Genomic DNA, 23,054 nt, shown 5'->3' with positions numbered 1-23,054 from the left:
TCCTCAAAGATTTATAAAGAATTATTGTTCTTAATGTAACATTCCCCGTCTCTAGATAATACTTTTGTGACTTTTGCTCCATATGCACATTTTATCTTCTCTTTCCATAAGCTCATTTCCGAAGTATATTGAAATTGATGAATCACACATTTAGCATAGATAAAAATGCCTTTTGATGCAGCAATTTCTCCTGAACAATTGAATGTCCTTGATTTGGGGATCTTTAGTAGTCACAGACATTTAGTAGCTGTTATCTTATATCTGTACGGTATTCATTTGGGTCACAAAGTATTCAGTATGACTTGGGCAGTGCTCCAGGTCATATTTTAGTAAGGGATCTAATTCAGAAATGATGTTCTTAGAACTCTTCAAAAATATTACCCTGACCTCATTGATTTATATGGTGGTTTTCATTCATTTTTCAGTCTTGTCTGGCTCTTGGTGAGCCCATTTGGGGTTTTCTTGGTAAAGAATGGGTCTCCATTTCCTTTTGCAGCACATTTTACAGATGAGGAATTTGAGCAGACAGGGTTAAATGATTTGCCCATGGCCCCACAGCTTATAAGGATCTGAGGCTGGATTTGAACTTGGGTCTTCCTGACTCCGGACCTGACACTTCATCAGCCAGCTGCTGTATTATATAGTGGTACCTTTGTATGACCTTGGTATGTTAACCCTGTGTTTCCTGGCATGCCAGAATTCACCTCTGAAGTTGTGGCAGGATTATAGAATTGTAGATTTGGATCTGGGGAGGACCTTAGAGACCACTAAGTTCAACCACTTCATTTTCCAGCTGAGGTCTAAGGAAACTGAGGCGTGGATTGGGGAAATAAATAACTTGTCTAAGAATACATAGCTAGTAATCGTCTGAGGCAGGATTTGAGCTCATCTTCCTAAGTCCAAGTGTACTAGCCACCTCATTCCATGTTTGAGTGAGCATGACAGAAGCGATACAGAACTCAGAGAAAAGTGTTCTCAGTGGGTAGAACCAAGAGAACATTATACACGGCAACAAGAAAATTATACAATGATGATGAACTCTGATGGACGTGACTCTTGTCAATAGTGACATGATTCAGGCCAGGTCTTGTGATGGAGAGAGCCACCCAGGGAGAGGACTGTGGGGACTGAGTGTGGATCACAACATAGTATTTTCGCTCTTTTTGTTGGTATTTGCTTGCTTTTTGTTTTCTTTCTCATTTTTTCCCTTTTTGTTCTGATTTTTCTTGTGCAGAATGATTATTTTGGAAATAGATATAGAAGAATTGCACATATTTAACATAGTGTAGCTTATTTGCCATCTATGGGAGGGGTAGGGAAAGGAAGGGGGAAGAAATGTGGAACATGGGGTTTTGTAAGGGTGAATGTTGGAGATTATCCTTGTGTATATTTTAAAAATAAAAAGGTAAAAAAGAAAAGAAAAGAAAAGAAAAGTGGTCTCAGTTCTAACAGGGCCTCCAGGTAACAGATCAGAGTTTGGGCTAATGGCATTTTTTTTTTTTCCAGAAAAAAAGGAAGATGTGGTAAACTTTTCTACTTGGGCAGTCAGTCAACTCAAAAATTATTTTATCTTTGAAATTCAGCTCAGAGGTTCTAGTTACCTCATTGAGAGGGTCCTCAAGCTTTGTGGAGTTAATTTGTCCTCCAGGGATTCGAAGGAGAAGGAAGCTTTGGATTGTTTTGGAGAGCTTCTGTTTCTCAGAATTGAAACGAAGGGACCTCCAAGACCATCTATCTAATCTCTTTGCATACCTTCAATCTTATCTTTCACTTGGCTGGGAAGCCTGAATATTATTGAGAAAATCTGTGAACCTGTATGATAGGAAATATCCCAAATGAGGTCTCCAGTTCAAGATTCTATCTATGTCCTGATTAGTGAAAACAATGGATTTTCCCCAAAAGTGGTCACATTACTCAAATTCCCACTTGTGAATTTCCATTGGGCTGGAACCAGAGACTCTATTTTACAGAATTATAACTTTGAATAGTGCTCATTTGGGGATACAAACCACTTCAGGGGAGTCATTACTCGCGCTAATCGTACTGACTAGCTATAGTATGCTCCATTAGCAAGTTTGTTTTTAAAATTCTATCTAGTCTTTGCCCTTTTTTTAATTATTCAAAACTGGCAGGTTTTTTTTTTTTTTTTTTTTTCCTGTAGAGGTTAATGATGTAGTGGTGAGAGACTTTCAGAACCGACATCAGTTCTAAATTTAGAGTGTAGTTCGTTAGACATGTACCTAACGGCCATCTCTGTAAAGGTTTAGAACCATAAATATCCCAGCTGGAAAGGGACCTTAGAGATCATCCAGACTGATGGATTTCCTCATTTTCTTGAGAAAGAAAATGAGATTCCAAGAGGGGAGGTGATTAGCTGAAAGTCACATAGGTCGACTGATTCCCAGACCAGGGCTGTCTGGATAGTTTTTTTCTTCTTCATCTGGTTTCCAGCAGTGGGAAGTTTCAGCTTATCTATCCACAGGGACTTCTTGCTTCTACTCTCTGAGAAGTTCACATTCTGACACTTGAAAACCTCTTGTTTATAGCTCCAAGTTTTTACCTCCGGGGGCGTGATGGATATCTTTGCTATGGAACACTCACCTTTTCCTGACTTTTATAGACCAAGTGCTCTGCCAGCCAGCGGTCAGTGCTTCAAGCTTTATTGCTTGAGATTGCCTTTTGGTGGAGCTCCCCATGTTTCCTCTTCAATCTGCTTCTGGATTCTGCTAGCATCTGTTTCGTGGCTGTGTCTTGCTCAGTGGAGTCGGTCAGCTGGTGGCATTCTGGGGTCATGTCGATAGTGACCTTGCCTTGCCATTTAATGTGAATGTAACTTGGGACCCTGACCTCTTTCAAGGTGCTTGGCAGGTTATGATATTAACAGCTATCAAGTTAGACCTCATTGCAGCTGTACAGACAGCTCATTCCAGAGCTACGGCCTTGTTGGCAGCCAGACTCCAATTATTCTCCTAACCTTTTAAGCCTTGCTGTTTTGTGTTTATAGCATTCTCTCCTGGTTTCATACTTTACGGCCTTCTTTCTCCCTTCATTGTTGCTGAGTGTCATATTTTTGTCATTCGTTTAAAAATCAAAATCACATTTGATTTTAGAGTTTCAAAATCTTATATGGTAACTAACCCCTGAGATAATTGAAGCTATTGCTGGGCTTTCTCAAAGTCAGGATTGGTAATCGTGGCCATCCTCTGCTAGTCTCCTGACAAGTTTGCTGGTAGTCTTCATCGTATTTGAATGGCTTTCTGTTTACTTCACAGACAGCATATGTTCTAAGGTAGGAGGGTTTGCTGTTTACTCTTAGATGCGTAGTGCAGATGAACATCTCCTGTTGTTAAATATTTTTTCCTGTTGTGATCTTATTATTGGGGACAGTTGTATCGTGTCAGTTCAGCAACAAAGGCTCCTCCGTGCTCTTCTGTATTGTTTTTGTATCCTTCAAGGTCACAGGTAGTACTATGGACACTTGGCTACTCGGCAGCTCTAGCCAGGCCCCATGGCTCATTGGGTATCCTCTGTTGGATCATCGGTGGTCCAAAGTCCAGTTCCTTAGGGCTCTGGGTCTGGGCTTTGAATCCTTGGTACTTAGTTCATTCAGGGGTGATTAGTCTACGGGACAACTACCTCATGCTACTAAACTCATATGAGACGAATATCCATGAAAAAGCCAATTATTGACCCTGAGAAACAAATGTTAAGCTAACTGGAATGTTCTTGTCACCCGGCCAGTGCTTTTTTTTCTCCTAATGCCTACTCAAAAGGTGATTTGGTCAGAAGCATTATGGTTTAATAGAAAGAATACTGTTACAGGTTTGCAGTTTACTGTTCATTTAATTCTGATTACTCTAGAGGCTGGTTCAATATCTTGAAAAACAGCTTAAACTCATTGGTAACATTTGAAGTCTCATTCTAGGTTGGGTTAACTAGGAAAGAAAGCAGTCTATTGGTAGGCCATCCACAGCATAGACTATTACTAACATTCGGCACAGAAAATGAGCTGCTTTCTTATTTGACCTTATGGCCCACTTATCTCTCCCCCCCAGCCCCGTATTTGGAAGTCCAAAGTTTACTTTTCCCATTTGACATTACCTAGAAAGTCCTAGTATGCCATAGAAGAGACAATTGAAAGTTTCTTGAGGGCTTGAATCATATTAGCAGCCATTTCTTTATTGTACCCTTAAGCACGGGAGCATAATGGGAGCAAGATTTTCTTCTCATTTTTATTTGCCTTAATACCATTCCTGCTTCCTCGGGTAGCACAACCAAGACCAGATCTTAAGAGTAGGGACTCCACTGTCATTCATGGAGAAAGTTTGTTAGAGAAATCTGGACAGCTCTTGTCTGTTTGTTGTCCTTCCAGCTTCATCTTTAAATGTCCTTCATGTGCTCTAGCTCAGTGGTCATCTAAATGGGGGTGGGCGCCTCCAAGGGGGCAGTGTACATTCCATTCATGCTTTTCCAGTCTGTGCATCTCTTCCCTGTTTTTCCCAGTGAATCCTCCGTGGGTGTCACCATATGTACGGGGGGCCTTCCTCTCAATTTCTTGACATCGTGTAGATGTGTAGAGCATATGGGCTCCCTCAGTCTTGCTGCATGACTAGCCTACCTTCTTTTCTGTTCATACGGCTGTCTAAAGAGACTCTCTATGCTGCTTGTGCCATGCACATCTTCATTGGGAATGTGTCACGGCTTTCTCATATCCTCCATGCTTGTCAGGAGCACTGGGATCCGAGAGGACCAAACGTCTCCTGAAATAATACTTCTTGTTGTTTTTGGATGCATGACAAAACCAACTCTGCCACCTCTTTTATTTGCTTCTCTCAGGAGACCCTGGGAGCTATTCGGTTGCTACTTCCTTTTGTCTTCTGCTTTTCTTTCTTTTGAGGTTGATAGGATTTAGTTTGTCCAGTAATGTGTTTATTGGTTAGTTACTGGTTAAAGCTAAAGCCCAAAGCTAAAACCTGTGTAATTCTTAGTATCCCATACCCCTTTTCTCCTACTTTGGCTCTGTTGCTGTCCAAGCTGAGTGGGGGCCGTTTTGTAGTATTTTTGATTTCGTGGTTTGCCTTGCCATGGCCAGAAGATTCATTAGCAGGGGGCCAGTGGTGATGAGCATCTTTGTACTTAGCTAGGCCGCTCTTCCCAAGTAATTGTATTCTGTCACCAAGATTTGATTTGAAGCTGTTCTAGTGTGGTGAATCTTAGGGCCACATCTGCTGTAATGGGGTGTGGGAGGAGACTTTTCTGGAGGCTGGAGTAGCAAGACGTGGGTAAGACTAGACTTCTTTCCTTCCACAATCTCTTTAGCTCTACTAATGACTCAGAACTGAATCAGGATACCTTCATCTGGCTGTTATATATAGGGTAAGGAACTATGATATGAAAAGAGCAGCCCATTTGGAATCAGCAGGCCCAAGTTCGAGTTATGGTTCCACCACATACCAATTCTGTCACCTTGGGCAAATCTTTATAACATCATCATCATGAAACAACATTTATTAAGTGCTTACAGTGCATCAGGCCTTGTACTGAGCCCTGGAGAGAAAAAAAGAGTGAGAGAGAAAAGAGAGAGAAGAGAGAGAGAGAGAGAGAGAGAGAGAGAGAGAGAGAGAGAGAGAGAGAGAGAGAGAGAGAGAGAGAGAAACCTAGTTCCAGTAAATGGAAGGCAGTCACTAAGGAAAGGCACAAACAGTTGGGGGAACAGAGAAGGGCCTCAAGCAGGAAGCCGGGGGAGTCAAGAAGGGGAAGTGGGAAGGTTGAAAGGTTAAATGTGCCAGGCCAATTCTAGGGGACAGCCAGTTTTAAATCACAAAGTCTAGAGATGCTGGGTCATGCATGAGGAATGGCAGGAAGGCCAGAAACATTGCATTTCAGAGGATTCGGAGGGTAGTGAAGTGTAAGAAAATTGGAAAAACAAGAAGGGGCCAGATTATAAAAGGCTTTAGAAGTCAAAGCGAGGACTTTATATTTGATCCTGGAGGTAATGGGGAACAAATGGAGTTTATTGACTGGGGGGATAAAATGGTCAGACCCATGCTTTAGGAAAATCACTTTGGCAGCCCAGTGGAGGCTGGCTCATGTTGGGGATAGGCTACTGAGAGGCTCTTCTCTTCTCTGGGCCTTGGCTTCCCCTTTTGGATTATGAGGGTATTAGACTAGATTACTGTTAAGATCTTTTCCAGTGCCACATTCGAACTTCTCTGAGAACAGAAACTGACTTGGCATTTTTTAGGGGAAGTAGTCTTTTTGTACTTTTGCTCTATCTGGGGCAGTGTGCCTTTGGAACTTTGTTGGAAAGTTCAGAATTTCCTGTGACTCTTAATGCTGAGCAGCCTGCATTAAGAGAACGGTCAATTGGTATGTTAATGATGGAGAACCATTTAATAGCACTTGGGATTTGTTCCTTCTGTGGTTTGGTTTCCCTTTGGCCTAAAAAGAACTCTTAGAGTTTTTCTGATCTGCAGTTTTAAAAAAAGGCAAGGAAAAGAAGTGAAACTCCCAACCATTAGCGTGGCCATGTTTTCTCCACGCTAGAGGAGAAAGTTGAGTCTCTGGTGGCTGAGTGGGTGGGTGAGGAATAATTGGTGAATTTCATTTCTTTGGGTAATCCTGTTCCCTCTCTGTATGTGAAAACAAAAGTAAAGGGCTGCTTTGTGCTGGAGGTAATGAGCTGAGATTTCTCCTTGCATATAAGCGGTCCATATTGGGAACTTGGGCGATGGGGCTGAATGGTGGGCCTTAGCTGGAAGATAGCCTTCTACTGGATTGCCAGCTCAAGGTGCATCAGTAATTACATGACAGACAAAAATCGCCTAAAACACTTGGGCTGCATTAAGAGAGGTAGAAATCTTCCTGGAGGTGGTCATAGGTCAAAGGCTACCCAGGTAGGAGTTGGACTAGATGCTTTCCAACTCTGAACCTCTGAAAATGTCACTTGGAATGGGAAATAACCCTAGAGGGTGATTCCTAAAAGCTTTTATGTTTAGTATCCTGCACAAGGCCCTCACCTGAAGGATTAAAAACTTGGAGAAATCAAAGCTAGAGAGGACTCCCCCCCCTCTCTATGTATCCCCCAGCCCATGGCAATAAAGAAGTTTTCTTCTTTTCTCCAGAGGGGGCTTTACTGGGCCTAGTGGAGCTGGAGTGACAGAATTGGGTAATAGGCTTGTGATTCCACGGGACCCGATCACTTTTAAACCTGTGTGTGGTAGAGTGGAGCTGAGGCTCCAAAGGGAGATATCTAGAAACACCCCAGAGAGTTTTGGATGGGTATTTACTGGCTGATGAGAACTTTACTCACTTTTACCCACAGATATGTGACCTACCTTTGTTTACTTTATGATTTATCAGTTCTGTTAAGTACAAAGATAAAGTCTGTAGATTTCACTAGCTTGTTTGAAATAGGCTTTCCTTTTTGTTAAATATTTGATTTACCTACTGGGCAATCTAAAGATAGTAGAATTAGTTAGCATCTCATTGTTGATAGGACTGTGTTGTAGTCAAACATTTCTGAATATTTATTAAGAGTGAATTGAAGGCAAGAAAAAGGAGCCATGAGCCATACCTTGATCTGGCAATGCCCCAGTAGGCCCCCAGGAAGCCTGAAGTAATGATCCAGTACATACCAGAAGACTCCCCTCTTGCTGAGAGCAAAGAACTGGAATCACTGGGGGGGGGGTGTCTATCCACTTGGGAACAGTTGAAAAAAAAAAGGACGGGTATCTGAAGGTCATGGTATTATTATCTGGGAAGAAATGACAAACATCAGGAATTTGGAGAAACTTGGCAAGATTTGTATTAACCGATGCAGAACCAAGGGAACGATATTCATAATGACTGCAGTGATATAAAGTGAAAAGATCACTAACAGGAAGTCAAACTCTGAGTAATTGAAAAACCAGTGAAGGTCCCGGAGAACTGATAATTGAACATCCATTCCTCCCCGAAGGCAGAGAGGCTGGGGACCGCTAGGACAGAATGTGGTATATATTGTCAGATGCAGCCACTGTGTCAGATGTTTTAGCTTAATTGTTTTTCTTTGTCACAAGGGAGGATGCAGTCTGGACCAGGCAGTGGGCGGGTTGAATTGACTATGTTGTAAAGACAGAAGGCATCAATAAAATGCATTTTTTTCTCAAGACTTTAGCCAGCAGCTTAATTTATAGGTCAGTTGCGCATGATTGCTTATAGATTTAGAGCTGGAAGGGCTCTTAGATATCATAAAACTCAGTTCTCTTAGTAGCCTTGGATAATGTAGCTAATCTTATTTCTTATTATACTTAGACCTTTTGCTTGTAGGGGAAAACTGAAAAAGGCCTTTAAACATTCTTTTTTTCTTTCTTTTTTTGACAGTCTGAATTTAACAAAAAAAACACTTTTTACCTCTTCAATCATATTGACATCACGATTACATATCACAGTGCAAAGGATGAAAATTGGCCCGGAGCACGGCTGGTTACTGCTAGGCTTGAGCCGAAAAGGTAATTTAAGTGTGTGTGTTTTTTTTAATTAAGTTAGTTTTTAAAAAATACAATAGTAACACTGCAGGAGTTTTTTTTTTTTTTTTTAATGTAGCCTTTTAAATAAACACAAAAAATGAAGTAGAGTGAAAAAATGATTAATGACCCCACTTGCATTTAAGAATCAAATTTCTACCTTCTCCGGGAAGCTGTCCTTAAATCACCCCGGATGGCCATGGCCTTCACCCTTTTAACCCTCTCCTAGCAATTTCCTTTTACCTCTCATTGATTAATCACCTGTTGTTTTATGTTATACAATTTGTATGTCATATTTCCCTGGAATCTTCCAAAGTTTCTTAAGGGTAGAGAGCATCTATGACATTAATTTTTTTTTTATTAAAACTCATTAATTTTCAAAAGATATGCATGGATAATTTTTCAACATTGATCCTTGTGTTCTAAATTTTATCCCCCTTCCCCATACCCCCTCTCCTAGATGGCAAGTAACCCAATAAATGTTAAACATGGTAAAAATATTTGTTAAATTCAGTATACACATATATACAATTCTCTTGCTGCACAAGAAGAATCAAACCAAAAAGGAAAAAAAAAAAAAAAGAAAAGAAAATGCAAGCAAACAACAACAAAAAGAGTGAAAATGCCATGATGTGATTCCCACTCAGTTCCCACAGTCCTCTCTCTGGATGCAGATGTCTCTTCATCACAAGATCATTGGAACTGGTCTGAATCACCTCATTGTTGAGAAAAGCCAGGTCCATCAGAATCGATCATTGTATAGTCTTGTTGCCATGTTCTGCTCATTTCACTCAGCATCAGTCTAATACATGACATTTTGTAATGCTGGTGTTCCCCCCCCCCCCAACTTATTGTGAGTTAAAATCTGTTGAACTAAACTAGGTCTACTCAGACTTGAAATGCAAATGCCTGCATGATGGTGACTCTATGTATATGTGATTCTATGTATGTTGTTGCTGCTGGTGCACAGTCATTCTTTAGTTGTGTCTAACTCTGTGAAGCTTTTTTTTTTTTTTTTTTTTTTTTTGGCAAGGATATGGGGGTGATTTTGCCATTTCTTTCTCCAGGTCATTTTACAGATGAGAAAACTGAGGCAGTCATCTGACACATAGCTAGTCAATGTCTGAGGCCAGAGGAAGATGAGTTTTCCTGACTCTAAGGCTTGCCACTTCTTCCACTGAACATATCCATAAATACATTTGCATATACCATACATATACACATACACATACATGGACAGATCGATTGCCAAGCCTGGAGTCAAGAAGGCCCATCTTCTTCTCGCCTCAGATACTTCCTAGTTGTGTGATCCCGGGCATATCACTTAACCAATTTTGCCTCCGTTTACCTCCCCCCCAAACACATCTGGAGCACCATGAATGCATAAAGTAAGCACAGATTTGGTTAGGAAAGGCAAGGGATACTTTCAGAAGGCTGACTGAGTTGACAGATCCCAAGAACACTGGCTTGGGAGTTGGAACTCTGCAGTTCTCATCCCTGCTGAGCTTTGGAGCCTCTTGCAGGCTTCACTTATTTCATCTCTAACACAGAAAGCCCGGATGAGGTGAGCTCCAGAACCATAAAACAAACGTTAGTTGCTGAGCCTGAGGAGAGAATAGGGCCCACAACTTGTGCAAAGCCAGGCAGCTGGTTGGGGCAGAGCTGGACCTTTCAGTTGACCTATTCTGTGGCCACTCCTACCCCTGGCAACACCCCGGTTCCCTCCAGATGTATTTTGATGTCTAGCTTGAAGCTGATTCTCACCATGGCACTCCTGCTTTCTCTGCTTAGTGCTCCAGCCCTCTGCAGATCTTACAAGGAAAGGCTTTTAAGGTACTGAAGGGCAGATCAAGATGAGGAACAAAGCCTTTTGCTGGGAAAATATCTTCCACAACTGCCTGTTGAAAAAGATGTGGATTTGTTTTAGGCAGCAGGAGATAGAAATCAAGCTCTAGAATCCACTGGTAACTTTCCTGTGAGCAGTGAATATATTTACAACCTCTGCTAGTTATGATAGTCAAATATTCTATTCTGTCATTCAGAGTTTCCTTAGAACTATCTGGGCATCTAGAACTATCTGAGCATTTATCTATCTATCTATGTATATTTTAAAAAGTTCAAAGTCTGCTTTAGACACTTCCTAGCTGTATGACATTGGACAAATCACTTTACCTCTGTGACAGTTTCCCCATCTGTCAGAAAGGAGATAATAATCTCCCAGGGCTGTTGAGATACTAAATGAGATAATATTTATAAAGTTCAAACATTACAAAGTTAAAGTGCTCAAAGCACATAAAGTTATTATTCTTGTGGTAACTATATAGCTGAAATGTCAGAATCTGGTCTTTTACAAAATCCTTATTTTTCTCTTCCTTTCTTAGCTATAAACATACAGATGAAGATCATCTAACTTGTGAAGGCCCCCCCATGGAAATACCTGGGGAATTTACTCAGAAGCAGAAGCTGATCTACACTTACTCTGTGAAATTTGAAGTAAGTGTGCTATTCCGATGATAGCCAGGTTATCTTGTCAAAGATTATTTGATCTTCGTCATGTTACATGATAGCACATCTGAGGAATCCAGTATAAAAGGACCGTATTGGATGTGACATTTTGGACAGGACAGCTAAAAGGTGGCGAGTCCGGGGGTGGGGGCAGCATGAAGCACTTCACGGGAAAGGATTGGTACCCATGTGGCCATCACAAAACCAAATGATATATGTTTGGGGTAGAAACTTTATGTGTGATTTTGGCTTGAGTGTTTGACCTGTCGAGATTATTCTTCCTAATGTTTTGCATGACTTCTTAATGGGGGCTGGGAATGAAGATAAGGGAGAGAATCGGGAACTCAGAAGTTTTAAAGACAAATGTAAAAAATTGTTACTGGGGAGAATATTAGATAAATAATTTAAAAAGATAATTCTTCCTAATTCTAGCACCTTTTATTGGTTTCTCAATAGCTCAGTGCTGGCTAATCTCATAATCCAGGACCAGTTGGGTTAATAATAGGAGTCTATGCTCCAGCTTCTTAAACTGAAGGTAGAAATCCCATATGGGGTCTTTATAACTGAATGTAGGGGCCGTTAAATAAATGTTTGATTTGCGTGCCTATTTTATATACCTCTATACCCAGGGGTCATGTAAAAATGTCTTGGCTGACAAGGTATTGCAAATGGGAAAAGTTTAAGAAGCCCTGACCTATGCAATTTCCAAATTTGTAGCTCAAAAGGCTGGATCCACAAAACGTAACGTGGGCCAAAGGAGTGCCCAGTTTTTGCACGTTGCATACGATAGTTGTAACTAAGAGAAGGTTAGTCTGGGGTTGGTCATCTGGCTTCCTATGTTTATTTTAGGAGAACAATAACATCAAATGGGCGTCTCGATGGGATTATATTTTGGAGTCTATGCCTCATACCAACATCCAGTGGTTCAGGTAAGTTTTCTGTGACATAGAGAAAACATGGTTTCAGAGTGGAAAGTTTAAATGTAGATTTCCCATTAAGACAAGAGTTTTTTTTAATCTTTGTTGTACCATGGACTCCTTGGCAGTCTACATAAGCCCATGGACCCCTTCTTTGAGTAATATTTTTAAATGCATAAAAGGAAGCACAGGATTACAAGGGAAATCAATTATATTTGAAATAATGTACCAGAATGTTTTTTTAAAAAACAAGTTCACAGGCTCCAGGTTTAAGAACCATTCCTTTAGGGAGTTCATATCTGGAGGGAAAGCAGAAGAAACTCCATAGCCTGATGGAGATTTCACCTTTTCCTGGAGGACTGGAAAACTGGCCAACAAAAGAAGGGGAAAGAATGAGTGGGAGGGGGCAGAGAAACTCTCTTCTGTTTTTCCATGGGAGTTCTGGGCTGAGCTAGGATCCACAGTGGAGAAAGTAGTGCAGGGAGAGTGATGTGAATGGAGGCCTATGGTAGATTCTGCAAAATGGGGGTGAAGCCTGAAGACTTCTAGCTAGATGGGACTTGGGAGTCCAATCTGGGGAGCAAATCAGCAAACCTAGGGCTCTGGGGCTTTGGGATGTATGTGTGTATATATAAGGCCCATATGCTTATATGCATATTTTGCTATGTCCATACAGATCCTCCCCTTTGGTAGGAGTAGTCTCAGGCAGGTGAATAGGTCCTGTTGAGCTCAAGACTTAGTGTTATCGTAGGCTAATTGGCCTGGGATTTGGGAGCCTCGGCTTTACATCCAGGACTGGGGAGGAGGGACGGCAGGAGGACCTGTGGGGAGAGGGCAGTCATACTATCTGCTCTACCGGATACCTTCCCACAAAGGTCGATGTGCCAGCAAAACACATTATATTGGCTCAGAGAGAAGCGGCCACGAGTGCTGTGTTGCCTCAGGGAGTCCTAGCCCTCTTCCCCCTTTCTCCTTGTCAATAGAAGTAGGGCCCAAGCTCATACACAGGTACAACTAAATCCTCTGTTTCACTTAAATACATACACTGACTGCCCACTGCCTGGACATGTGGCAGAAATGCCATCGTTCTCTCCCAGCACAAAGAGGGCACCTGTTTCCCCCCTCCCTGGCCTACTTGTATTGCCTCTTGGGTAGCTCTGTCATTAAAGGGCCTCATTCTCTGGGGCTGGCCTTTGAGAGGAGAGAACCTCCCCCCACTTTACTTCCTTCCCTTCCCTTGGTAAGTGGTGACCCAGCCTTGTATTTGGTGAGTCCTAGAGCTCTTTTGCTATATCCTCTGAAGAACTGTTTGGAGCTAAAACCAGCCATCCATAGTGGTTCTCAAAGGGAAGTACTTCCAGCTGGTCTGTGGGCTGCTGATGTTAATGCCATGACAGTGACAGGGCTTTGGCTTCAAGCTTGGGCTCATTGATGGATGTCTTTATTTGCCGACAGCTCTTGTTCCCAGGATCCTTATGTTTTGGGTGTCTCATAAAGAGCAGTGCTAGACTTTTGATTGCTTCTGCTCAAGTTTTTTCATAAACTAGCCAATAGAAGTTGATAGGGAAAATAGGCCACGGGGCCCTGGCCCTGCCGAACGAGGTTGTGGACTGAGCAAATTTGAGAACTCCAGGAGTAGAGAGAGTTTCCTGGCTAGCATCTTGAACCCTCGCTGCCAGATCCGTCCGCAAGTTTGGTACTGAGTGAATCCAGTTAACCTCTTTTGATCACAAGACTTTTTTGGGAAACATCATTTATACTTTTTTTTAAAAAAAGGTTTTTCTCCACATTAAAATAATCAGAGATGGGGCAGCTAGGTGGCGTAGTGGATAGAGCATCAGCTCTGAAGTCAGGAGGACCTGAGTTCAAATTTGACCTCAGACACTTAACACTTCCTAGCTGTGTGATCCTGGGCAAGTCACGTAACCCCAAATCCCTCAGCAAAAAACCAAAACAAAACAAAACAAAAACAGAGATGCAGAGTTGCTTTAAAAAAAAAAAAAAAAGGAGGTGGTATTTTTTGTTCCCTTTAGTGGCCAGTTTCATATACTCAGGTATCTCATTTCATATAATCTTTTGTGAGGAAACTTGGAATTGTGTGTATACCAACAGATAGCAAACTGAGGTTTAACTCTAACAAAGGCTGGAGGTCTGACCTTAATCAGGAAGAAGCCTGGGCTTGAGTCTCCCCGGACACAGACACAATCACTCCATCTCTCAACTACCAGACAATTGTTGATCTGCCTTGGGCAAGGAAATATCTTTACCCATGCTTGCTACAGGTCTGTGGAATAAAGGTGCCCCCAACCCCCCTAGCAGGCTGACTCATTCATTGTCTTTTCTTTACACAAACTTGTGTTGGTTTGGGTTTTGTTTTTAACATAGCAAATAAATTAAAATGAGATTTTTTTTTTTAACTTCTAGTATAATGAACTCCCTCGTTATTGTTCTTTTCTTATCTGGAATGGTGGCCATGATTTTACTAAGAACTCTCCATAAAGATATTGCAAGATACAATCAGATTGATTCCGCTGTAAGTAAAGCCTGCACGGATGTTATTGAACGAGATTCTGCCGGGTCGATTTTCCTAGGAATGGGGAAACCATGTGATCTTTGTCTTTAGAGTAGAATGCCTTTGCTACTACCCAGCATGCACTAGTTATACAGGAAATTTTAAATGACATTCATGATCTATGTTTACCTTGGGGGCAATGAGTAAATTGTGAGTTTCAGACGCCTTGGAGCTGAATAGATAAAAACATCCAGGTTGAAACGAATCCATGGAGATTTGATTATATATAAGCAACTCCATGGTGGTGTTATTTGGTTTTCATAGGGTCGTAGGTCATGGGCAGATGAAAGAATATTGCTCTACAGAAATAGCACAATTGAGCCTGCTAGGTTAATTTGTGCAGATGCGGAGAGATGCAGAGCGCTAGGTATTCGATTCAATTAAAATGAGCTTCTGTTTTCACTTTTTGACTCTTGTAATTACCTGTAGAGCGTCTAGTTTTCATTTGTCTGAGAGAACAGCAGGGATGGGTGGAAGCGTGCTACCCACCTCTGGACTGCAGATGCAGAAGGAGGCATAGATTTTTTTGGACATGGCTGATGTGGGGATTTGTTTTCCTTAATTATGCACATCTGTTACAAGGGTTTTCTTTTTCTTTTTGTTCAATTAGGGCAGGGGGGTTGCAGAGTGGAAAGATAGAAGTGAGAGAAAATAGATTCTTGCTAATTGAAAAAAATCTCTAAATTTAATTTAAAAAAAAAAAAAGATCAGTGAGGGGAACAGATGTGTTGTTACCTTTAATTCCTTTAGCATGTCATTATAGCACACGGTGCATTGTGATTCATCGGAAAAACAAAATTGTTATTCTAGGCTTTGTTTAGTTAATGTGCCCTACCTAGCATTCACACAACGGATGCCAAGTTCTACTTGGAAGGACGTAGGGATAGCATGTCACAGTGCAAGTCTGGGAGTTGGGAGCCCAGGCTTCTAGTCTCAGCTCAGCCACTTAAGAACTGTAAAACCTTGAGTAGGTCACTCCTCTCTCGGCACCCAAGGGCCTCAGTTTCTTTATCTGTAAAATTAGGGAAATATGCTCAGTAACACTTTTGGTCCCTTTCCATCATTAATTTTCTAGCTGATGATTCACTTGTTTCCACTTTATCTGTCTTTGGAGAAAGATTTAGTTTCCCATAATTTTCAGAAGCCAACATGTGCCAAATTTCAGAGGCAGCAACTTGTATATTTATTTATCAGACATTTTCTCTCATATCTGTAGGAAGATGCGCAAGAGGAGTTTGGCTGGAAGTTGGTTCACGGGGATGTCTTTAGACCTCCAAAGAGGGGAATGTTGCTGTCTGTGTTCCTGGGTCAGGGAACACAGATTTTCATTATGACCTTTATTACATTATGTGAGTAGTATTTTGAAATTGACTTTCTTAGAAATAGTATCGGAAGTAGGAGATTTTGTCACAGCTCCTGAATCTTCAGTGGAGAATATCTTCTTCCTCCCTCTCTCCCTCCCTTCCTTTCTCTCTCTTTCCTTTTCTTCCCTTTCCTCCCTTCCTGCCTTCCTCGTAATAGTGTTAGACTCTGGGGAGGTGATATATTTAAATTTTTTTCCCCTTGAATTTAACACCCCTCCCCCAAAAGGAGACCATTTCCTTATCCAAAGTGAAATGGAAAAAAGAGGGATGTTAAACCATACATTTCCATTTTGTGGTTTGCCTTTAAAGTGTTATGATAAATTCAACATGTTGCTTTTCAAATTGCCAGACTTATATATGTTTCCTTCTGCCCTTCCTTCTCTTCTCTGCATTAAAAAATGGTTTAATGATCCTCTTTTTTTATGGGAAATACCAAAAATATGAAATACATGAAATAAAATGCTACCATTGGACATTAAAAGTGCCAAAGAAGATGTTTAAAAACACAGTTGTTAAATGAGGCTTTTAAAATATTTTTTATTTCTTTTTTAATGTATACTTTCAGCCTTTCTTCAACCCCTCCCCACTCACTGAGAAGGCAAGTGATATGATAAGTGAGTCCTTGTTGAAAAAGTGAAACCCATGTGACTTGGACACAATTAGAATACACGTAGTGTTGTCAAAACCCATGAACCATTTCTTGTGATAGATTCGTGTTTACATATTTATCACAAAACTAAAACTGTTGACTGTTAGGCTTTGCTAAATGTGGCTGTATACTTCTTAGCTTAACTCTTAATTCTTTTGACTAGCAGTGGAATGTCCTTTGTAATGGGCTTGTGATTGCTAGAAGAATTCCCTTAATTCATAAGCCCACGGAGAAGCTTGCCATTTTTTGTGTGGAGGGCTACGGTAGGGCCCGACGCAAGAAAAGGGGGAAAACGCCCCCACCCTCTCCTACCATCCTTTTTTCGGTTTCCTTTTGTCTTATCTTTCCTCCATCCTGGATTTTCAGACACCGGTTCTGATTTTTGTATTGTTGCCTAGGCTTGTACAGCCTTTGGATCCCAAGAGGATCGGTCTTCTTGCCATCTTTATTCCTACACTGATTTTTGTCCTCCTCCTCCTCACGTCTCCATTTTTCTTTTAACTATCCCTGGGGTTTATGATATTAGTTGGGAGTGACACTGGGAAAAGTATTTCTATATCATTTTGAACCCTGAAAATAAAAATTTGGAACTCATTCGACTTCAAAACTTACCTCGCCTGCTTTTCTTTAAAAATCTTACTTTTCCTTACCAAAAAAAAATGGTGAGAGGTGAGTTAAATTACTATAATTTGTTTGAAGTACCACTCACTTATCAGCCCCCTGAGAATATCCTTTGTCGCTGCCGCTTGTAACGTGAAATCCTAATCGAGTTACACTTAATTTACTATAAAGCACTGTGTAATTGCAAAGTGATTATTTTCACTGGTTGAATATTCCTTTTTCATGCCTTCAGTTTTAGCTTGCCTTGGGTTCCTTTCACCTGCCAATCGAGGTGCATTAATGACCTGTGCAGTCGTACTGTGGGTCCTGCTGGGAACTCCTGCCGGCTACGTGTCTGCTAAGATGTATAAGAGTGAGTATAGCCAGGGTTCTTATTCCACTTACTTGGCGTGTTCAATGTCAGGATTAAAGGGCCTTAAAATAGCATTTTTCAAATTATCAGTCAATAGGGGAATTGTGGCAGAGCTATGGGAAGGAAATGGTACCTTTGTCGCTATAAAATATTTGGAAAATAGCTTAATCAGGTTTCTTGAGTAATGGTGACTTTTTCCATTTCTTCCTCAGCATTTCGAGGTGAAAGGTGGAAGACGAATGTTTTGCTGACAGCACTCTTATGCCCCGGGTTAGTAGCTTCGGTGCCATCTTTTGGAATTGATCCTTTTTGGGGGTATTTTGCCTTGGAGAAATCATTATAGATAATAATGAGGAAGCAGTGAAGTGATTAATTGCCACCGTGTTCTTTGAGTAGCTCTTTCTCTTATTTCCCTGTTCTCTTCATTTTTCTATGCATTGAACATCTTGCCTCTAGTAATAAGAGTTATTGGCTACAGTGCTCGGTCTTCATTTGGAAAGTTTTGCCAACTCTTCAGATGCCTTCTGTGTCACCTTGGAAGGACAAATCACGGACCACTGGAAAATTAGTGCTCTTGTGGCTCTTCCAGTGCCTGCCCCTCCTTAGTTACTGTGGAGTTGGGCTATAATGTCTGTCCATCTTTGCTAAGTCCTGGAGCTTCATGGAAAAATTACTTTAGTGCCAGAAAATGGCATTATCAAAGGAAGGACCCTCAGAGGCCTTTGAGTTTTACAGAGGAAGAAACTGAGTCATGGGGAGATGATTTCTTCAGGGTCAAACATAGCTTTCTAAACCTACACCCCTGGAAGAGACCTCAGAGGCCTTTGTGTCCAACCCTTTCGTTTTACAGAGTGGAGGAGGGGAAGAAATGGAGGCCCAGGGAGGGGAAGGAACTTACCCAAAGTTGCAAGGCAGACAAGTGGCAAAGGCCTAAAATCCAGGTCTCCTTACTCCAGTAATAAATTGGTGACTCCTTGAATGCCAAATTCTTCAGGGTTTTGAAAATAAGGTCTTATCTTTTGGAAAGCAACTCTTCTCGGGTCATTCTTCAATTTGTACTAAAGCAAATTCTCCATCAGTTAGAGGAGCTTGTTGTGGGGAGGTTCCATGCCGGTTGGTGACTCAGCTTCGATATACAAAGCTGAGAGGCTGACTTGGCCTGCCACAGGGGAGGTGGAAAACATTGGCTCTTGTAGCTTCGTGGCCCCCTTTCCCTCTGACTTTATCTAGGGGCCGGGGGCAGGATTTGAGTAGTGCCCATTTCATTTCAGCAGGATGGTGGGCCCCTTGGCAAGAAAGATGGGTTTTTTGGAGGGGGGGGACTCTGAGGCATTCATACAGGCCACTACCATCTGTTTCCATTCCCTAACTTTTCAAGGAATGAACACATGTCCTTACCTGTTTTATTTTGGAGACTCCTTGCTGGCCTTCCAGAGTTCAATTGCCTTCAGTATGTGGCTTTTCTCACCCTTAATCAAATACAGAGAAAGGGGACAATTGTTTTCCTTTTTTTTTTCTTTTTGTGAGAGAATTGGAATTAAGTGACTTACCCAGGGTCACACAGCTAGGAAGCATTTGTTAAGTGTCTTCCCCATAGGAAGATTTGAACTCTGGATCTCCTGATTCCCAGGTTGGTGTTCTACCTGCTGCAGCACCACCTAGCTACCCCTAAAAGATGGAAAGACATGTTTTTGATTTCATGGGCATTTTTTTTTTTTTTTTGCAAGGCAATTGGGGTGAAGTGACTTGTCAGGTGTCACACAGCCAGGAAGTGTCAGAGGCTGGATTTGAACTCTGGTCCTCCTGACTCCATGGCTGCTACTCTATGCACTAACTGTCCCAAGGAGGGAAGAATCTTCAGCTCCATAAGACAAGGAGCTTATGTGCTAGACACTGTGCTAAATGCTGGGAGGAGACAAAGCCAAATATTCTCCACCTTGGAGGACTAGTGCACTGGGGGAGCGGGTGGGCTGTATACATACAGAGGGATTTGGGCGGAGTGGGAGGAGGGAGAGCAACAGATCTAACTCCAAAGAGTTGTTTGTCAGCAGTGAAATGGAGGGAGCAGTTAATGTTTAGATCATTTTTTTTATGTTTGCAAAGCACTTTGTAAACATGGGTCCTCACAATAACCTTAGGAGGTAGGTGCTATTGTTATCCTCATTTTGTAGACAAGGAAACTGAGGCAGACAGAGGTTAAGTGACTTGCCTTCCAGTGTCTGAGGCAGGATTTAAACTCAGGTCTTCCTAACTTCAAGCCCATTGCTCTATTGAATGCGCCATGCAGCTGCTTCAACATAGTAGCTAATAGTAGTTAGTATTTATGCACCACTTTAAGGTTTGGAGAGCCCTTTACAAGTGTTATCTCATTTCAACCTCACAACAGTCCTGAAAAGCGAGTGTTATTACCTTCATTTTCAGATGGGGAAATTGAGGTAGAGAGCTGTTACGGGATTTGCCCAGGGTCACGTAGCTAGTAAATGTCTGAGGTGGGATTTGCACTCTGGCCTTCCTCACTCCCACAGCCTTCACTTTTATCTGCTGTGCCACCTGGCTGCCTCTGTAAATCACATTCGGGACAAGGGATGGGGATGAGGAATAGGGTTTGGAAGCAGGAAAGGGAAATTCAACCTTGGCAGCCCATGACCCAGTCTTTGGGCTCCTAAGAAGAGCCAGAGGGCAGTTGGTTGTCCTACTCTTCACAGCAGCAAAGAGAAGATTGCTCACTTCTTTTTTTTTAATTTTTATTGTTGATGAGGCAATTGGATTAAGTGACTTGCCCAGGGTCACACAGCTACTAAGTGTCTGAGGCTGGATTTGAAGTCAGGTCCTCACCACTCTGGGGCCTTCAGTGCCAGCTAACCTCCCTTCTCCAGCGTTATCGTTGAGCGAATCGCCACCATCCTCCTAGTCACTTCGGTTTGCGGCACTGACATCATCCCAGATTTCTTGCTCTCACCCCTCACGTCCAATCTGTCGCCAGATGCCATTTCTGCCTTCACAGTGTCTTTCCTTTGTGTGCCCCATTCTGTGATGCTGGCCCTCATGAACCTCTCACCTGGACAGTCACAATAGCCACTGATTAGCACGCTGCCCACCACATCCTGGGCACTTAATAAAGGCTGATCGACTCCCTGCTTTGAAGCCTTTTCCCTGCTCTAATCCTCCTTTTACTCAGCTGCCAAAGGGATTTTTCTAAAGTACCCTCCCTACCAAATAAACTGTTACAAACAAAAGCCCCTGGTATTTAAAGTCCTTCACAACTGGCCTCTCAAGCTGCTCCTCTGGACTCCTGGGGCACGGCCCCTACCCCACCCCTCAGGCTGATGGCCTTACCTCATTCTTCCTGCAAACTTGAGGCCCTTGGCCTAGAGTGCCCTCTTGTGCTCTGATCTGGGTTTCACATCGCTCAGATGTACACCCCCCCCCCCCCAACCCCCAGTCTCTCTCCAGTTCCTGATGCAGGGGTCGCTCCTTTGCTTGCTAAGCCGCCTCCTTAATTCTTACCTTTGATCCCATCCTTCTTATTATTTGTAGCACATTCCCCAGCCTGGGATCCAGACTGTAATCTCCCATCTCACTTTCTACCAGCTATCATCCTCTAGCTCTCCTTCCCTCCCACAATCCTTCTGGTCAACCGACTCACGACCTCAGTGCTTATGGAGCTCAATATGACAAGATTTGGTATGAGTGAGAAGTGAAACGCTTTCAAAACTAGGCAATTGGGGGATGGGGGGCAGCTGGATGGCCCAATGGATAGAGCACCAGCCCTGAAGTCAGGGGGATCGGTCCTGAATTCAAATGCAACCTCAGACACTTAACACTTATTAGCTGTATGACCCTAGACAAGTCACTTAATCCGCAACTGCCTCCCCTCCAAAAAAGAGCTAGAGGTCCTGCAGGAATCAGGAGGCCCAAAATCATTGCATTAAGCTGTGTGAAGAGATAGTGATGTCTGTTTTTGTTTTTGTTTTTCTTTCTCATGGTTTTTTTTCCCCCTTTGGTCTGATTTTTCTTTTCTTCTTCTTCTTTTTTTTTTTAAGTTTTTTCTTTTCTTTCTTTCTTTCTTTCTTTCTTTCTTTCTTTCTTTCTTTCTTTCTTTCTTTCTTTCTTTCTTTCTTTCTTTCTTTCTTTCTTTCTTTCTTTCTTCCTTTCTTCCTTTCTTCCTTTCTTCCTTTCTTCCTTTCTTCCTTTCTTCCTTTCTTCCTTTCTTCCTTTCTTCCTTTCTTCCTTTCTTCCTTTCTTCCTTTCTTCCTTCCTTCCTTTCTTCCTTCCTTCCTTCCTTCCTTCCTTCCTTCCTTCCTTCCTTCCTTCCTTCCTTCCTTCCTTCCTTCCTTCCTTCCTTCCTTCCTTCCTTCCTTCCTTCCTTCCTTCCTTCCTTCCTTCCTTCCTTTCTTTCTTTCTTTCTTTAAGAGATAGTGATGTCTGTTTTTGTTTTTGTTTTTCTTTTTCTTTCTCATGGTTTTTTTTCCCCCTTTGGTCTGATTTTTCTTTTCTTCTTCTTTTTTTTTTTTTTAAGTTTTTTCTTTTCTTTCTTTCTTTCTTTCTTTCTTTCTTTTTCTTTCTTTCTTTCTTTCTTTCTTTCTTTCTTTCTTTCTTTCTTCCTTCCTTCCTTCCTTCCTTCCTTCCTTCCTTCCTTCCTTCCTTCCTTCCTTCCTTCCTTCCTTCCTTCCTTCCTTCCTTCCTTCAAGAGATAGTGATGTCTGTTTTTGTTTTTGTTTTTCTTTCTCATGGTTTTTTTCCCCCTTTGGTCTGATTTTTCTTTTCTTCTTCTTTTTTTTTAAACTTTTTTCCTTCCTTCCTTCCTTCCTTCCTTCCTTCCTTCCTTCCTTCCTTCCTTCCTTCCTTCCTTCCTTCCTTCCTTCCTTCCTTCCTTCCTTCCTTCCTTCCTTCCTTTCCTCCTTCCCTCCTTCCCTCCTTCCCTCCTTTCCTCCTTCCCTCCCTCCCTCCCTCCCTCCCTTTCTTTCCCCCCTGAGGCTGGGGTTAAGTGACTTGCCCAGGGACACACAACTACAAAGTGTTAAGTGTCTGAGACCAGATTTGAAATCAGGTCCTCCTGAATTCAGGGTTGGTGCTCTATCCACTGTGCCACCTAGCTGCCTCCCAATATATGTTAAACATGTTAAAATGTATGTTAAATCCAATATATGTATACATATTTATACAGTGATCTTGCTACACAAGAAAAATCAAATCAAACAGGATAAAAATGAGAAAGAAAACAAAATGGAAGCAAACAACAACAAAAAGAGTGGAAATGCCATGTTGTGGTCCACACTCATTTCTCTGGGTATCTGTGGCTCTCTTCATCACTGAACTAGTGGAAGTGGTTTGAATCATCTCATTGTTGAAAAGAGCCTCGTCCATCAGTATTGCTGTTTCTGTGTATAATGATCTCTTGGTCCTTCTCATTTCCCTCAGCATCAGTTCCTATAACTCTGTCCAGGCCTCTCTGAAATCATTCTGTTGGTCATTTCACAGATAGACTGAGGTTCGGTGATGGTAGGTGGTTGGTGTGAGGTCTCGTAGTTGTTACCTGTTCTGCCCAGGGCTAGAACCCAGACTTT

General features: G+C 42.0%; 1 protein-coding gene across 1 annotated transcript in view; it reads left to right on the top strand.

Annotated features, from left to right (window-relative positions):
- Window positions 1-23,054, top strand: part of LOC141548892 (transmembrane 9 superfamily member 2-like) — an 88,270-nt gene that overhangs the window by 44,020 nt on the left and 21,196 nt on the right. Inside the window, exons 6-12 of the mRNA XM_074278166.1 lie at window positions 8,365-8,492; window positions 10,889-11,000; window positions 11,862-11,941; window positions 14,354-14,462; window positions 15,718-15,850; window positions 17,368-17,487; window positions 17,700-17,757. Of these exons, the coding sequence (XP_074134267.1) occupies window positions 8,365-8,492; window positions 10,889-11,000; window positions 11,862-11,941; window positions 14,354-14,462; window positions 15,718-15,850; window positions 17,368-17,487; window positions 17,700-17,757 (740 nt within the window). The remainder of the gene's footprint in view (window positions 1-8,364; window positions 8,493-10,888; window positions 11,001-11,861; window positions 11,942-14,353; window positions 14,463-15,717; window positions 15,851-17,367; window positions 17,488-17,699; window positions 17,758-23,054) is intronic.

The sequence above is a fragment of the Sminthopsis crassicaudata genome, chromosome X, assembly GCF_048593235.1.
Source record: "Sminthopsis crassicaudata isolate SCR6 chromosome X, ASM4859323v1, whole genome shotgun sequence".
NCBI classification, from domain to species: Eukaryota; Metazoa; Chordata; class Mammalia; order Dasyuromorphia; family Dasyuridae; genus Sminthopsis; species Sminthopsis crassicaudata.
The sequence above is the reverse complement of the archived record's forward strand: the minus strand, read 5'-3'. Positions and strand labels throughout refer to the sequence as shown.